The sequence below is a fragment of the Empidonax traillii genome, unplaced genomic scaffold (assembly GCF_003031625.1).
Source record: "Empidonax traillii isolate 1590-97213 ecotype Southwest subspecies unplaced genomic scaffold, ASM303162v1 scaffold224:size737649, whole genome shotgun sequence".
Lineage (NCBI taxonomy): Eukaryota > Metazoa > Chordata > Aves > Passeriformes > Tyrannidae > Empidonax > Empidonax traillii.
In genome coordinates, this window is record NW_020955417.1 from 1 (window position 1) to 18673 (window position 18673).

The following is an 18673-nucleotide window of genomic DNA, read 5'->3' on the forward strand; positions in this document are numbered from 1 at the left end:
TCTGATACTAGATAATCTTAATGCAGTTTTAATATTGAAAGTACAGTTCCTCTAACATCTGTGATAATAGTCAAACTTGATGATAACACATACTTTTAAGGTATGTTATGGGTTTTATTTGTTACTGAACTCTCACTGACAGAAATTAGTTGGAATAGTAGAGAGTATGTGCATGGGACACACCTTGTAATAAGTGTGTTTATCACATACTTCTTACTTTGTACCTTTCTACTGTTTGCTAATCCAACTGAGCTGCCAGTGGGGGGAAAAAAATAATCTCCATGCTGAAGATTTCCTTCTCTACCTCACTCATAGCATGACCTAGAATTACTTAGTTTTGGAGAGAGGAAGGTTAGGAAATTATCTTAGAGAAGAGAGATGTTTTCTCTGTGTAACTTTGTCATGAATCCAGAGTGACATAGTTCCAGTCCTTCTAGAAAGCAGAATCTATGGTCTTTGAAAAGGGAAAATTCTCAGCTGGTGGCTGTGGTCTCGCAGGTTTTGGATGGGCTGGGATATGAGACTTAAAGGTATAATTATATTTCTAGAACACTGGATGTTTTAAGTAGTAATTTTAAAAATGTTTTTCAATTTCCTGTGCTGAAGGTGATGAGGTATCATTGTATATGTTTAGCTGAGCATGGACTTCTGTTCTACCTGGTTACTTTGTTAAGGCTTTAGAATCTAAACCTCTGGTTGTAGTGCAGCCTTCTTAGGATTTCATAATTCTTAATAAATTTCAAGATTAGTGAGAACCAGCCTATGAGGGCTGGCTGCAAATTGCAGTCCGAGGTTTCAATCTCTTTGAACAGATTTTAAAGGTCAATGGTATTAGCTGCAACTGTCAGCTGAGAAGTTCTGGGACACTTCTATCTCAGATGTGTGCTTACCTGGCTTGTGAGTAAAATTATTATGAGGTGAATTGCTCAGGTGTGGTCTAAAACGCCTGATTTTAACGGAGAACTCTACAAAAAACAGTTTCAAAGATTTAAAAAGTAAACTTTAAAATATTTTTCTACAGTGAAATTGGAACTAAATGAGAAGGTGTGACATTTTAAGATTTGTGAAATCGTAACTTTGCATGCTTTTGGCATGTTTAACTTGTAGGTAAAATGTGACCATTCCTTTGCTTATGATGCTGGTTTCTTCCTGTCTTACTTCCCAGTGTTATGTTTATATCTCCGCTGTTTGATACTTAATGACAACAAACTTTTATTCCCTGCAAAATGCCTCACACTTTAGACACTTCTGTAGAGGTTTTAAAGAATAGTAAGAAGCACATAATCAGTTTGACCATACAAATAGACATTTCAGAGGGATCCTAGGGTGGATTACAGACACACTGTTTACTTCTAAGTTAAATAAGGGAGGGGTCAGGTAACTTTAATAAAGTAACTATGAAACCAAAGCAGATAAGAGGGAGGAAAAAGAAAAGCTAATCATGAGTCTTGAAAATTGAAAGTAGGTATTCTTGACAGTTTTAAGAACAGGTATTCTCTGAGAGAGTTTGACTTTATTTTGATTGCCATTATAGTTTAGTCCATGGCACGTAGATATATTTTCAGAGTGGTGAGATGTGTTTTGCATTATGTGCTCTGTCCTAACGTTTAGAGCTCAAGCATTTGTGACGCTTAGCATGAAAAACAATTGTGGTTTTTCTCTCAACAGCTCTGGGAAAGGGCCCATACAAACTGGTCAGCTATTTGGATGGAAAATTTCTGATGGCAGTGAAATTGATGGGTGGAGTTGTTTTCCCAGTGAGAGATGAAGATACTCTTCCTGGACACGTAGTGAGCTTTATGCTGACTTCAGGACTTTATAAACCCAAAGCACATGGTAAAGTCAAAGTAACCTGGCATCTTAATTAAGACAGAGCAAATTCTGCCCTTGAATGCAAACCTATTTGTTCGCAAAGCCTAGCCATGATGATGCTTAAGAATAGACCTGGGTCGAAAAAAATATTTTCTTTATCTGCCAGCTGAATGTGCACTTCAATGCCAAAATTTTCATTTGGTTGTTTTTAGCTGGGTGATCATAGCTTTGTAAGCAGATACCTTTAGCTGAAAAGCAACAGCCTCCCCCAACCTTCAGAACCACCAAACTGGTATAGTAGCCTAGTGTTCCTGGTATGTTGCTCCCTTTACCTTTCTTCTGCCAAAACTGGGACATGGGAAAGAATGGGAGAGAAATGTTGCAAGAAAAGTGCTCCCTACTTCACTCGCTCTGCCACCATTGCTCACTGTCTGCCCACTTGCAGAGAGACGCCCACTGGCGCTAAACTGAGCTCTTTAAGGCTGAGTACTACAAATTTGTCTACTTAAGGTCCTGGCTTAGGTTTCCCCTAAAGGAGCATGGTGCTTATTCAGCAGACAAAAGATGTCTTGCACACCTTCACACAGGTGAAGAAAACTTAGAAGAACTTTTGTGACATTAACTAAATGCTGGAGTCGTCTGCATACACAACTTTAATGCCCACAGAGCACTTGAGTCTCAATAGAATTTTACTGCCCAGAGTCCCCTGATCAGCTCTTTGGACAGCCTAAAGGTGGCTGTCTTTGTGTAATCAAAGGATTATGGGTCAGTTGAAAAAATGACAAGCATTTGATAACTAATACTGCTGCCTGTAGAACTGACACAAGAACTCATGCAACAGAATATCTAGGGCCAGATTTCTTTTATTAGTCATAGTTTTGAGGCACTTGTACATTGCATTCCATTTATGTTTGGAAACAGAAGGTCAGTCCTACTGTTCTACTCCATATAAAAATCTCTTGCTCAAAATTTAACCTGCCAAATAGAATTTGTGCCTTCTGGTCCAATTTTAACAAATGGAATTTCATCATTTGGTCATGGAGGAGTTTGTATGATCAATAGGATGTATCATTCATAGAAAATTCTGGATTCTTTCGTACCTTGGCAAAATGCAGGTCTTTGATCAGTTTCAGGCCATTCTTGGGCATTGGAGAGCTTTGGGCATTGATGCACTGATTGGCTACTTAGCAGGTGTTAAAAATCACACTGACTGTCCATTGTTACTTCTTGCTACAGACAAATAATAAAAAACCATTCACTAGTACTGCTAGGGTTTTTAGATTAATTGAAGTTCTAATGCTTAGAAAACAAGGTGGTCTTCCAGAAGTGTTATGCCAGAATGTGGTAATGTATCCTTTTAATAAAGATAATTTGTTTTTTATGCTTTTTTTGTTGAGTAATTCTGCCCAGTCCCGGAGTGTTAGTTGATTTTACAGTAGTTTAATGACTGTTTTCAAGAGAACAGCAGAGTTTACAGCAAAACAGAATGAAGTAATTCTGTAAGCGACAGATGCCTGTAACAGGCTCAAGGTCCGGTGCTCTGCAATTGGTTGTACAGAGGCTGCTTGAAATCAGCAGTGCTGATTGCAGGGTAAGGTATCATGAGGGGACATTTGCCAGAAAACAGACTTTGCTGTAACATTCTTAGAGGAAGGGGTAGGGAGCTGAATGCAAAATATGTTTTTGTAATTTGTTTTTAATGAAAGGCTGAGCTCTTAAGCTATAAATTCCTGATGGCAAATGTTACTTGTAAAGCTAGTCAGATGAAGTTTAAATTTTTATTAAATAAATGGTTTAGCAAAGACTGCAAATTAAGTTGTGCTTGACTGCAGGGCTATATTCCTTTATCCTGGTGTGGGCAAATGTTTTAACCTGGTTGTATTCCTCTTGAAATCTGTAGAGTATTTAGAAAAGTAAATATCCATCACAATCTAGCAATCTGAAATCCATACATAGTGTATTTTCTTACAAGGTTCAGGCTGTTTTCACTGGAAAGGCCAAAGTCAGTTTTCATTCCTCACGTTACTAATATCAGTATTGGTACATCAGAATGAGCTTAGTTTATTATGCATATATCAGCGAGTAAACGAGTTCTGTGTATTTTGTTTTGTTTTTCAGATTCCAACTTGATATCATTTGAAACAGCTGAGAGACCAAACTATTTTCTTCACTTGGTCTCCAATAATACTCTTGTTCTTTCTAAATGGAAAAAAACTGAAGAGTTTCACAACAGATCCACATTTGTCATTCACAAGAATACATGGATTTCAGGATACAGTTCCTTTGAGTCATTTGCAAAGCCAGGATATTTCATCCACATTTCAGCCTCTTCAGTTGAGCTTGTGAAGTACCATCATTCAGAGGAATTCAGACTGTCAACCCTTTTTAAACTTGTAGGTAGGTGATTAAAATTTAATTTTATGAGCAGCAGTTTGCTCCCTGTGAAAATCCAGCCTAAATAGTGTAGATATTTTTGGAGGCTATGAGATTACTTGCTTCTCCCCTACCTCAGGGGGAGCTGTGGGTACTCCATGATATGCAGGCTGAAAATGTAAAAAGGTTCTAAAATCCCTGAGTGTTGTAATGATGACGAGATTCTTCTTTCTTGTGAAAAGCCAATAAATAGCTTAACATACAATTTTGTTTTGTTTACCAACTGGTTTTGGAAATACATATCCTGGTGTATAGTTTGTGGGCAGTACTGGCCTTTTAGATGGTAACAAAATTCTAAAGGAGTAGAAAATTCACCCTCATGAATAATGGATTAATGAAGGGAATAGAAAAGAATGGAATGGATCTCTAAAAGTTAAGGTTGGTGGATGACATTTTCTCCTCCTTTCTCTTTGCCTGCTGCCAAAAGAGTACATTCTCACTGCAAGCTTTAAGCCTCCTCAGAAGTCATGTTTCCCCTGAAAAACACCTTTACTTTTATCTACTGCCCACTCAGAGACGCTCTGACTTTTGTGATGTTAACCCCTAGTGTCTGAGTCATCATCTAGTTGGAGGTATTCACCTTTTCTTGAGGATCTAGATGTCCATTTCCCTGATGTTTCTTGAGCAGCTACATTTCTTGAATACAAACCGCAGACTGCTGTGAGAGTGTTTCTACCTATTTGAGAGATTCCCATTCCCATAATAGTTCCATTCCACTGAGACTTTAGGATGAGAAATGAAGAAGATACTCCTAGGGCCATTCACAGGAGCTGGCTGCAGAAGTTGCTCCTACAAGAACTGATGAAAAAACATAAAAAAATCATTAATCAATCAGGGTCTTTCTTTTTTAGATTATTAAGGAAAAGAAACAATTGGAATAACTGTCTTTACATATTCCTAAACACTTGGGAACCACGTGCTGAAATGAAGATGGCCTTACAGATCAAGAAAAAGATGCAAGAAGTTATATTTGCCTATAAAAGAAAGCAACCACTGTTTGCTTTAGCTTCTGCTTGACTTGACGTATCAGACACATCAAACATTTTCATATCACTTTATGAAATTCACTGACAACCACTACTTGCTGAATCCACTGGCTTTTGTGTGGTATATAAACTTCCAAGATCACTCCAAGTGTTTATTTTTATGTTCTAAATCTTTTTATTGTGCTGTAGTTTTAAATGGATTAGCAATTTGTTATTTGGGTAACAGGAGCATTTTAATAAGTATTCCTGGCAATACCATTTTTAAAAATAGTCTCTTCATTCTCTGACACTGAAATTGTTTTACAAACAAATTAAAAACAATACTGTATCAAATGAGGCGTGGCCTGGCCGTGTTTTGCAGCGACCATGTTGAATCTTGTTACAGGCAAACCTGAAGCAGCCTCTGACTTCTATGATAGGAGAGGCCAACTGTATGCCCCGTGGAGCTTCTTGTTATCAAAACATTGAATTAAAGTGTTAATGGTGTCATTTTGAATCTGCCGGTGTTTTGCAGTACATTATGCTGACAGCCTAATGCAGCTGTTGACTGGCACACTCCAACTTCAGAAAAATGACAGATTTTGTCATTGCCAAATGCCTGTTGCCTCTTGACAAATGTTTGTAATCACAAAGCTGTTGAGGTTTTTGGACAGCAGAATTATAGAGCTAATGCTATTACCGGGATGTGCGTACAGCATTTCAAGCAAGGAACCTTTTTGGACATAACAAAAATATCTCCTCAGTCTTTTATCTTTGAGGGAGGAATGAAGAAGGTTAAAACGTTCCAATTCTCAGTGGTCGTCCATTAACACAGAATGGTATGTCTTTTCAAGTGTGAAGTCTTTACCCTCCAGTCATTATACCAAAAAATCCTATCTATGCCAATGGAAAGCTAAAACAATTTACCTCAGCAAGTGGGACCAGATCAAATGATCAAGAGGTATTTCATTAATCGCCACATCCGAGGGCTTGGGTTTCAGAGTTTTATAAGCAGAGAAACATAGGGCTCGAATCTTTCTCCAGTGTACTTTCACAAGGGCCAGGCTGCTGATGTAGGGTAATTACATGGTCTAAAAATACAGCAGCATTTGTTTAAGTTAATGGAAAAGTTACACCAGCTCCAGAGTGCGCAGGCAAAAGCGTATTGAGTTTCCTGCTGACTATTGTAAATGCTTTACATATTAGATCAGAAACTCTGGAACAGCTATTCCTGCGGAATCAGAGGATAAATATCGGGAGCAGAATAATAGGCCCAGTAAATCCCCTTGGCCAGAAAGTTCCTCATGAGACTTCTTCATGCTCTGTGACGCACATTCAAAAGGAAGAATTTTAAATGACCTGATCGCCACAGCAATAGATACATATCTGTTTAAAGTCAGCTGACGAGTCACTTCTTCCAGTCTCATCAAGATAAATATTGTTGCATGGGAATACTTTGGCTATAAATTGCACTATAGAATAGCTCATGGGTTAAGGCTGCGAAGTGTTTTCCATGGGAAGTCACTTCAGCTTTTAAATTGGGTTGCTTTCATTATACTTAGATTTGTCTGCTGTCCTGTTCCTACAAACATTTGAGGAAATTGAGTTGATAACTGAATTTTAATGTCTAGCCTATTCTTACTCACAAGAAAATACATTTTTGCATTCTATTTAGGAATTTTTACTGGCAAATGGGTTGGTATGCAATCAGTCAAAAGAAAGAAGGCACTTGGCCTACCAGATGGACAAGCACAGAGGTGTCATGTAAGAGCGATCAATTCACATTTGAAATTGCTGGGGAATCAGTGTATGTAGGGAATTGATGATCTTTTTATGGATACAGCTGCAGTTTTCTTACCTTTTTTCAAAATCATGAGCTCAAGCTAGTTAACTTCTATCTTTCATATAATTATCACCCCTTTAAAATCACTATGGGTTATTTTTATGTCTGTTATAAAAATGTGACTTGCCCTCTACAAATTTTGCAACAAAGTTCTTAATAGTGTTAGTTATGTGCTTTAATAGCTTACTTGTGATAAATATGGGCCTGTTTTAGAGAGTTTTAAGCTAAAATTAAAAGCTCAAGATACAGGCACACTGCTCAGAGGTATTTTTCAATGTTTGTTTGATACAGAGCATTTTTGGTTCCTTTTAACGTTTGTATCTTAATTAACTGGATCACATTTGGAAACATAGTAAAAAATTGAAAATTTAATAAATTTTAATGAAAAACTTTTTTTTTGTTTGCAAAACTATCTTTCCACCTTAAGCCAGATTTATACATGATAACACTGATTATTTTAGCTTCTACTTACACTTATGCTGTTCCATGAGTGGAATTAATTTTCTAGAATGTCCTGTTTCACTCATAATGAGTTTTTGTGAGATAATTTGAGTTCATGGGCTTTCTTGGCCCAAAAGATCATGAAATGGGCCCTGGGACTGGATAATGCTGAGCACCTAGTGTTTAACCTGCAAATCCAGACTGTGTCACTGAGCACATCTGCTTGGTAGCTCTTAAAATCAGATTGAGGTTACTGTAGAATAACGTTTTACCTCTCATTTTTAACTGAAAAAATAGGAGGAGATTAAACAGTTAACATTGTAATGGTAAACTGAACTGTAAGTATTTGAGAGGTAGACAATTACATTTTTCTTTCCATGATGTTTTGGCTGGGCAAGAAGTTTAATTTTTCCAGTGATATTTGCTTACATTTCTCTTTGAAGAAACTTAGAAGTCATGAGCAGAGTTTGCTGGTAGTTTGTGTATGTTAAGTGGGTAGATAGGATTTCATGTTTCTAAACTTGTAACTGAGGAGATAGGCAATCTAAGTTACTAAGCAGAGTTTTGCTACCGTTATAAATAGAACTAATTCTAAAGCAATTTTTGTACCAAATAAAATGTTTTTTAATTTGGGGGAAAGGTATCAAAACATAAAAAAGTATCAGGTCAGAGTGAAAATCCAAGTACTTTTTTTTTTTTTTCATTATTTTTTAAACCCTTTTTTTAAATACCACCTTTTATTAACAGTAGAACACTTCAATTTTTAGGGTTTACTTTTAAGTAAACAGCCATTTTGGGGGGTATAACATTCATAATATACAGATTCTAACAATGTCAAATTTTGTCTCTGTAAGGTAAAAGCATAGAAAAGCAAGGTTGTCTGGACTGGTGAACATTGGGAATTGTAAACACCAAAAAAGTGGCCAAGCTGCTAGGAGAGGTGGTTGTGACTCAATGGAATACCACAGTCTGCCAATGATAAACAATTAAAATCTTCATTAAATGGTAGCAACTGTTCTTGTTATCACAGTACTATTTTTGAAAGCCACAGAGAAAAAAAAATCCTTAGTTACAGCGAAGAAAGTGCTGCTCTGATGTCCAAGAAAGTGAGGAAGCAGTGGAGCTGGGGAATATCTTTTAGTATATTGTCTTAGGCAGTGTATATGCCTGCATTCATTACAAAAGCTTTCTGCAGTACTATAATATGTTGATACGCTCAGCTCCTGTTAGGTAGGAGAACTGCGGGCTCAGCTGGTGTGTCAACTGCAGCAACTGCCACCCAGGACATAATTCACCATTTTGTTAAGGATTTGCTGTGTCACCAAACAGAAGACAAATGCTGGTAGACTTCACTAGGAGACACATGGATATTTTCAAATGCCATGACGAATCCTTTTGAGGAGCACATGCCTGATATCAGAAGCTTGATTCATTGTCTGTAAACTGTGTATCATTCTTTTGTTGTGAGTGAACTTTACTCTTGCATAGGGTATAGTAATCTCGTATTAATGGTTGCTGGAGGGGAAATTTAAGTATTAAAAAAATGGGAAGTATGTGGTGGAGGTGGCTGATTAGCATCCTGGCTAGCACAAAGAATTCATGCCATGACAGTGGCAAAATCCAGAGTTTCTGTGCTGTGGTGGTTTCAGTCATGGGAGTTGCAGTATTGTAGTAATAAGAAAGCTGAGGCTGGTCTGATGTGGAAGGTAATGTCTAAAATCAATACAGAGACTGAAAGGAATATTTCCCTTAGTTTAGGGAGACAGGTGCTTGAATGGCTTTAAAGCACATTGTTATTGCTTTTCCTTATATGTTAAAGATTAAATGATTGTGGGTATTGGGGTCACAGTTAATATACAGATTACTAAAAAAAGGCAAAATAACCTATTATTTAGCTAGGTATAATTGTACTTTATTGTTCTTTTGGCTTTTTCTTGACTTCATGTTAGTTCAGACCATGGCTCTGTGCCTCTGTTTCTTCTCCCCTGCATTTTCTGTCTAATCTCTACTTCATCTTAACTTTTTAAGCAGGAACTGCATCCTCACAGAATGATAAAATATCCTGAGTTGGAAGGGACATGGACACACAAGGATCATCGAAGTCCAACTCCTAGTCCTTCATAGGACAATCCCAGGAGTCACACCATGTGCCTGAGAGCATTGTCCAAACACCTGAACTCTGTCAGGCTTGGTGCTGTGACCACTGCCCTGGAGAGCCTGTTCCAGTGCCCAACCACCATCTGGGTGAAGAATCTTTTACCAATATTTAACATAAATGTCCTCTGACACAGCTTCAGACCATTCCCTTGGATCCTGTCACTGGTCACCACAGAGATCAGTGCCTGCCCTTCCTCTTCCCCTCACAATGAGGTCTCCCCTCAGTTCCTCTTCTTGAGGCTGAACAGACCAAGTGACCTCAATTGTTCCTCACACATCTTCCCCTCAAGGCCCTTCACCATCTTCATTGCCCTCCTCTGGACGCTCTCTAATCTTTTCTTGTGGTGCCCAAAACTGCACACAGGTCTTAGGGTGAGGCTGCAGAGTAGAGAGTTTGTTTTTGTGCTGTGTGTTTTGTTTTGTTTTGCTTTACAGTGGCTTGTGCAGTCGGTGTTAGGTCCTTGGGATGCTTAGGCATTTTAGAAGTGATGTTTACATTAGTAAAAACTTTGAATATGATAAAGGACTGAACTGATATTCTCCTAATGCTTGAAAGGCATTTTCTAATAACTCATAACAAAGCACAGATTTCACTATACCTCTTGGGTTTACTGAGACATACTGAAAACTTGCAGAGATAATGGAAAATAATGCAATGTCTTCAACTCTTGCTGTGGGGATTTGGTGTGCTCTGTAACGTAATTTATACACTAATACACGCTAATACAGCTTGGACTGGCATACTCAATTCTCTAAAATCCCTTGACTGGAAAACAAAATGTCAACTAGTTCTACATCTCTTTGAAAGCAATTTTTATGACCAGGTTCATGAATTCATCTGTTGTCCATAGTTCGTTCTGCAGATGTAGGAGCAAAATTTGCAGACAAGCATGACTTCATTCTTGACTCAAATCAGTGTTTATGAACCACTCAACAAATGCTATGCCTTTATGTAGAAATTTGCCCTAATTCCTACCAAGGCATGCAACACCACCAGACTCTGTGAACTTAATCTGTGGAAAAGCTTGAGGAAAGCATGGCTATCGTGTCATAAAGTTTATTTGGAGAATGGGAGATGGTATGTTAATCCCAGCACTTGGAAGTGTTAATTCACGATCACTGTTCTGCTAAATTGAGAAACTATCATTCTTCTTTGGGTTACAGTATGTCCTCTGCAAAGCTTGTACCTTTGTTGTGTTTCAGATTTATTCTGTGGTTAATGGTGAGTTTTGTGGCAAGAGTTAAAAGTCGTGGATTGGTCTCTGCACTTAATCTAGGGTAGGCTGATGAATGAGATTTCCTGGATTCCACTTGGCTTTACTATTATTGCTCGTTGTTACTATTGTTGGTGATTGCCTCTGCCATCAGGTCTCTGATGTATTCTGTCTTTCTGTCACGTATCTTCTTTTGTTCTTAAACCTTATCACTCTGACCAGGCGTGCATACAAACCCCTATACATCAGTCAGAAAACTGTATGGAAATAATTCCTTAATTCCTCCAGTAGATTTAAGTAACTAAAATTGATTTCAGTAGAAGGGGTCACAGAAGAATTCAGGGACATGTACTTAATTTCTTATGGGCACATAACTTCATAAAAACATTTATTACTGTCATAAGAATAATGTTTTTAAAAGCAGTGACAAGTAACATCCGTGGATAAAGTGAGATGTAAAAGGGGTAACACTAGATGGCAACATACCCACCCTTTTGTCTGAGTTTTAAGAGAATTATTTGTATTTTAAAAGAAGACATTAATTGGTTAATAATGACAGAGAGATAATTACTTGTAAGTACGGATGTCCCTAAATTGCAGGAAGAAAAATTTCTTAGGCTCTTCACAGAAAAAATGACTGTCTTCAAGAAGATGTAAAAGAGCTACTTTCTTTGTATCCCAGTCAAGCAAAGATCAGCAAAACTTAAAGAAAAAATACTTCGAAACATCAAAAATGGAAAGTCTTTCTAAGCATTTAGCATTTTCTTTCTGGTGTTTAATGTAAACATCAAGAGCAGTTACTCTTTGTAGGCTCTGAAGAACATTGCTCTAAGTTCATGTTTACCAGTTCAGAGGGAATACATATATCATGATGGTGCTTGTGGAGGCATAAATGCCCTACTGCTACTAGAAGGAGCTGGGGTGAGCTGTCACAGTTCAGGTACTGAAATCCAGATATATTGTGTAAATCTTGCAGGTGCTGGAAGAGCACTGGACTAACGTAGTATTATGTGGGAAACCATTCTGCAGGCAGGAGGGGAGGGCTGGAGTGAAAAAGAAAACGTGACAGTGCATCTGAACATACAAGTGTGTGTCACCCTCACGATGATTGCCATAAATTTGTGGCTCTCAGATTTTACATTCACTCTGTTTCTTCTTTACATTAATTTTCTAAAGTTTCAGCATAATTTAGTAAGTACTGGAAGTATATCTGATCCTCATTTCTGTTTATTCTCACTTTGAAGTTTAACTCTTCCTCTGTCTGAATTTGTACTTTGGGCTCCCGTTATGTGACTTGGAAATCTTTCAATAAGCACTGTCTGCACAGATGCTCTGAAGTCAGGTTGGGGTGTTTTTTTGTTGTATTTTGGTTGACTTAGGTTTGGAATTTTTTTTTACATTTTCCGAGTTTAATTACTGGTACCAGTTTCATTACTGGTGCTGGTATTTTGTGTGGTGCATTATACATTTTAAGCTTTGCAAGACTACGTGTTTCATCTTAAGTGAGTTGCTTTATTCGTTGTGGAAGCAGTTAGAATTTCAGATTCAGAATATCTTGTACGGCTTTTGAGAAGATTAAATATTAAGATATACTGCTTTAAAGAGCCTTGGCATAATTTCTGATTACTTTGAAATGGTATTTTGTTTTGGCTTTTGAAATACAATTGTATTGTACAGGTTATGTACACCTTTGTGTTATATCAGCAAATTTTACACATGAAGTAAGCAATTGTTATGATAGCCTATGCTGTAAAGTGCGTCAGTGAATCCAAATAGTGTGTTTAATTTTGATTCTAAGCAATAATTGTACAGAAATATCATAATCTTAATTTTAAAATTTGTTTGAATAACCAAACATGTGGTTTCATTGTTGATATATTTTTTAAAACTTAAAAGCAACAGCTCTAACTTGCCTGGTTTTAATTTTCATATGATTGTAATATATAGTAAATGTGGCTAATTCAGTAGTATTTTTTAACACTGTAAAGAGTAAAACACACTGTAGAGCAAGCATACTCTAATATATGCTGCATAAATGTAAACTGGTTGGCTTTCCATTTTAAAAACCTCAGTAGTTAAAAATATTACCAATTTTATTTGTAGAGGAAACAGGTAGAAACAGTAGCAGATTTAGAGCTGCAGCGAATGTAAAGCATGTCTCTTAGTGATATGTATCTCTGTGTGTTTCTAGAAATATATGAGAATAACAGATCTTTGTTGATTTTCAGATGTCAAATTTAAATTTCTGTCCCGTTCTACATGTGAATGGCGTTATGATGCCTGTACAAGTCCTTGTTTCAAGACATGTAGAGACCCTTTGGGAAAAAACTGTCAGACAGTACCAAAGTAAGTATCTGTATTTTTATGGAAAAGTGTGTAATTTGGGCAATATACTTAAGCAGGATATCAGGAATATAAAGGACCAGATACACACAGTATATCAGGACTGTGTTCTTCTAAAGGAAATAGGGGAAAGAGAAAAGAAGTAGAATAAAACCTGCTGCTGCAGCCATAAAAAAGCGACATTTCCGTCCTTAGCGTACTGTCAGATTCTGGAACAACTAGTATATTTGTATGTGTACAGTCTGAGGGGGTATTAATAAAGAAAGGTTATTACAAGTTGATTTCAAATAGTTGTGCCCCTACATTTCCATTATCTCATAGCAACAGCCAATATCTGTCCTTGCTTTTCCTTCCCGGTTGGAATTTTTGGTAAGCCTGGTAAAACTGGCATTTGGATTTTCGTGTGTAAAAATGTTTGGTGTCTCTTAAGCAATAGTATTCACTGTTGAACCTGTGACTGTTAATTTCAAAGGCCGAGTACCACAGAGTTCATGCTTTAGCTTAGGTCTGAGTGAGAATGGAAGTCATGGCAATGACATTTTGAGGGAGTACACTGAGGTGAACCAGAAATACTTTATACATAAATTCTGTTTTCCTAGAATTAAATGCTCAGTCTAGAATATACTGTTCAATTATTTAATAATAACTGTTTTTCTTTTAGAGTGGAAGGATGTATCCCTGCCTGCCCTCTCAATATGTTGCTGGATGAAATCACTCAAAGATGCGTGTATTTTGAAGACTGTATGTCTGAAAAATTATATATATTATGTATTATACTTAGCTCATTAATTTCTTACTTCTTTACTCATAATTTCAAATATCAGTGCCTACATTTGTGTAACTATGACCTTAGTTACATGAATCTTGAGCTCACCGAACATACACTTTTGTTAAAGTAATTTCATTTGTCAAAAATATGAGAAAAATTTTAAACTAAGAAAGATGTTCGTGCTTCAAAACATTTCAGTTACGTTATATTTCAAGCAAATGATTTAATGAATTTATTTTTTAATGTATCTGTGAGCTTTAGAAATTTAAAGGCAACTGAAGAGATCGGTTATATGAGCTAACCCGTAACTAAACTAACTTCATCACTATAATTGTTCATAAATTTCAGACTGTTTCCTTGTGTCTGATTTCAGGCATTGAACCTACAGATGATATTCTGCCTTTGCCTCCCAGCATTCAAACACCAGCAGTTCCATACATAACATCAAGTGCAAGTTTGGCAGCGATTGGTGAAGTGTTAACTTCATTTCCTGTGTCTGAAGCAAAGGACGTGGAAACGACACTTGCTACAAAATTGCAGCTCACTGCAACTACAGGGAAAACTGAATTTTCAGCTGTTACATCTAATATAACACTTCCAACCTTATCATCAAATATTTCATCACAGTCAACAGAAATGACATCTGGGAGAAGCACTAAAGCAATATCTGGGGCAACAAAATCTGGTGTAAGCTTGTTTGCTTCTGTTGACATTTCTCCTGTGTTTACATCAACTGTCAGTTCAGAAACTTCCACAAAGATACAAGTGATCAGTAGTGGTTCCACTAAACTACTGAGGGCCACAGAATCTCAGACACTAACTGCTACACATGCAGTGACAGAGTCAGAAAGTAAACCGATTACTACTTCTGTTTTTACTGGGACACCACTCATACTTAGAACAACAGAAATGCCAGTCAAAACCAAAACAATGGAAATATCAGAAATAGCCATAAGAACACTTCCCACAAAAGAAGCTCAAGTAAAGCCAGAAGGAGTTGTAAGGTTTACACCCAGTTCATTTGAATCAGTAACAGATAAAACTACTGCATATGTGCCACAGTTTTCCAGATCACCACCTGTGGATGAACCTTCATATACACCACCAGTAAACTTAACAGGAACTTCAGAAGAGACAAAAATTGGTGTAGAACAGTCTTTTAGCACAGTAGCTAATGTTACAGTAACATCAGTTTCTCCTATGCTCACTACTTCATCTTTGCTAAAACCTGTGTCTTCAGCAACAGCAGCAGCTGTTTTAACCAAGCAAAGTGTGAAGACAACATTTTCGCCAACATCCATGCCATCTATTTCATTAGGAAAGGCAACTATAGAACCTGCTTTTGCAATGGTTCAACACCTGACTGGTACTCCAGAGGTACCTTTCACTACAACTCTAGGTCCAAAGAAGACAACTCTACAAACTCAAGAGAGGTCATCAGAAACGACTTTGTTATCACTTGCAACTCATAAAAAGGAAATTGCCAAAACATCATCTCATGTGGAGCATACATCAAGTTCCTATTTCCCTCCATATTCTCTACACCCTAGTTCTACAACTGAAAGATCTTTCACTTTTTCCACAAAAAGACCTTCAGTGTCTGTTCCTACTCCTGCTTCTCCAGCTTCAGGTGAATTTAAAAAAACATTTAAAACTGTTTCAACTACAGGTTATCCCTCATACACAGTTCTAAATACAACACAGTTCCTGACTACATTGTACACTAAGTATCCTCTTGTGGCTGAGACTATCAGAGCGACACCTTCGTCTGTTAAAGTAACATCCAGAATAACATCCCCTTTTGAATTAGCAGCAAAGACAACTTTGTTTTCTGGAAAAACATCTACCGAACACAAGTCAACTCTGGTTTCAAGTGCAGCCAAGAAAAGCACTTCAGCATATTCAGGTAGTGTTACCACACCAGAAGTGAAAGTCAAAGAAACCACCACAGTTCCTTTTGTAGCTACAGAAAGAGAATCATCTCAAAGAACATCCATCACTGAATCTCCACTTACTCTCCTTAGTGGAACTGAAACTGCATTATTGACAACACAGCCTGATAAATCACAAGTGGAAAGTATTACTACCACCTCTACTAGACAGCCATCTGCCTTGACTTTTTCACCATCAGGTTCTCTAATCCCTTTAAACATTACTCTTCCTTCACTACCCTCAGATGGAAAAGAAGTATTACTGACAACTCTCAGTCCCATACATACATCCCATGAAACAATCTCTTTGTATCCAGGAACTACAGAAAAACCTATGTTAACAACAGAAAAGACCTCTCCAGTCCTGACTTTTTCTGTTTTATCCACTATAACAGAACAATCAAGTCTAGTAACGACAGTATCATATGAAAAATCACCAGGCAAAGCCATTTTGAATATCACTAATGCCACGATCTCCCCATCCACTGAATTTAGCAGCCAACTCGTAACAACCACAAAAGTAATGACAGGCAGAGAAAAATCCTCTCCCTCCCCTTCTGTTGTACTTCCAGTAACAAAGTCTTCTTACACTTTCTCTACCTCTCAGTATCTAGGAGATAAGTTAGTTTCTTCTTCTTCTATAACCCAACGGATACCAGAAGTAACAACCACACCAAAATCTTCAATAGAAACTAAAACAGTTTCTACAGCACTGAAACCTACAATCCAAAGTATAACAGATACAGTGGAACTTACATCAGCTGCAGCTCAGCCATCCCTGCCTCCATCTTCAGCAGGCCCCTTCTCTTGGCAGACATCTTCGGGAGATAAACTTCCAGTAGAGACCACAAAGACCATGGTTACACCACATTTTTCTACTCAGAAGATTATGGAGCTTGATCATCAGACTTCTGAACCTTCCCTGGTGAGCCAAAGCATTACCCCAGTTTACCAGTATCCTGCAGAAACTCTAACAAAATCCACTGGTCAGCCACGTGCCTTTGGCACAACGGAAGCTACAGTGAAACTGACTTCCTTATACCCATTAACCACCTCACTACCTGAGGGCATTCATTCAAGTGTATTGCCTTCCTCAGTAGGTCCTACAAAAGTTCTTTTACCAACTGAAAAATATTTACATTTAACTGATTCAGTCACGCTGCCACATGTATTAAGAACTTCTGTCTTGCAGTCTGCAGTCCCAACTAGAACAACAGCTGGCTTTATTTTTGGCACCAAAATTCCCTCTTTCTCACCAGAAGTGCTTGCAACTTCCTCCTCTTTAACAACAATTAAAAAGGAGCCATTTCCTTCATTTTCCACACAAAAGGCAGCTACGGATCTAAAATTCACTCGCCAGGCCTCGGTCACTGAATCACTTGATTCAAGACAAACACTTGGAACAACCTCATCTTCACCAAGTTCTAAGTCAACCTCTTCAATGGTTTTGTTACCAGAAACAACAGAAATTCCCATTGTGATGGGGAGTGGGCCATCCACATCAACAAGCAAAAGTGATACAGAGAAAACTGCAGTGTTGCCTAAGCAGGTGACGACCTCAACCACCACCTTCAGTTCCACGTTTGTGGCAAGTACAGCTGCAGCTTCAGCCTCTTCAGTGATGAGCAGTGCTGGGCAAAATGTTAGTATTGCATCAGCAATTTTAGGCAAAGCGGAAGCAGTCACAGAACCCACCACAAGTGCTGTGAAGCCCAGTTCTCTTACTTCAGAAGCAAAAGGAGCCGTGTCCCTTGACACAGTAAAATCTGAAGAGCCACAATTACCAACCCAAGTCCAACCTGTTCTTACTCAGGGTGTTACCGTTAGCCCAGAAACACCTCAGACATTTTACTCTCCATATTTCACAAATAAAACTTCAGTTCTCTCCACTATACATTCATCTTCTGAAACAAAACCACTTCCTTCTGTAGCTGCATCATCAGTCAGTACTGCTCAAAGTTCAAAACTTGAAACATCATCTGAGGTGCGAACACCTTCTGTGAGTTCACTGCTAACGGTATCTGATCATCCAAATGACACAACAGCTCCATCAGTTTCCTCGTTGACCTATTTATCTACCAAACCACTTCATGGCTTAACTACAGCACTTTCTGATGGACTGGCAACAGCTGAAGCCGTGTCAGGAGTGACAGCATCACCTTTTATGGTGCCTCAAGAAACAGCAACTCTTCAAACTTGTACAGTGAGTAGCTATAAATATTTATCTGTCTGTTTTGGAATATGCCTTTTATACACTGACTAAAAATTTATGAGCCATACCTTCATCTTTAGGATTTAAAATATCTGTATCAAACAGGGAGCCCAATTGTGTTATCAACTATATCTGAAACCTTGGATGATTTCATTGCACATAATTTCTTTTTCTAAATGCTATACTACACTCAATTTTAGGCCTCTGAGGTGTGACCGTTACAAGAACGGGGTTTTGGGCAAAATATGATGCTTTTATATGCTTTTGTCATGTCACCCTCCTTAAAACATATCTTTCCAGAGATTCCTGTTATTATTCCTGCTTGTGCGCTTCCGTATTTTTCCTTCTCAACTTTTTCCAAAGTAAAGTTAAAAATTCAGTAGTGCTGTTCTCACCTTTACAGCAGGACAGCAATGTTAATGTGTCCTCAGAACGGTCAGGTTTTCAACATGCTCTTCACTGATAGCTTCTTTGAGTGTCATAGGGATCAGTAAGTATTCTGTACCTGAAGAATGTGAACCTCTTTTTTTAAACAAAAACTTTGCAATATTGT

General features: G+C 37.8%; 1 protein-coding gene across 1 annotated transcript in view; it reads left to right on the plus strand.

The window, feature by feature from the left end:
• Positions 1–1668: 1668 nt before the first annotated feature.
• Positions 1669–18673, plus strand: part of OTOG (otogelin) — a gene marked incomplete at its 5' end in the record, with an annotated part of 41666 nt that continues 24661 nt past the window's right edge. Inside the window, 6 exons of the mRNA XM_027887916.1 lie at positions 1669–1836; positions 3931–4209; positions 13094–13211; positions 13870–13949; positions 14351–16219; positions 16475–18111. Coding sequence (XP_027743717.1) covers positions 1669–1836; positions 3931–4209; positions 13094–13211; positions 13870–13949; positions 14351–16219; positions 16475–18111 — 4151 coding nt within the window. The remainder of the gene's footprint in view (positions 1837–3930; positions 4210–13093; positions 13212–13869; positions 13950–14350; positions 16220–16474; positions 18112–18673) is intronic.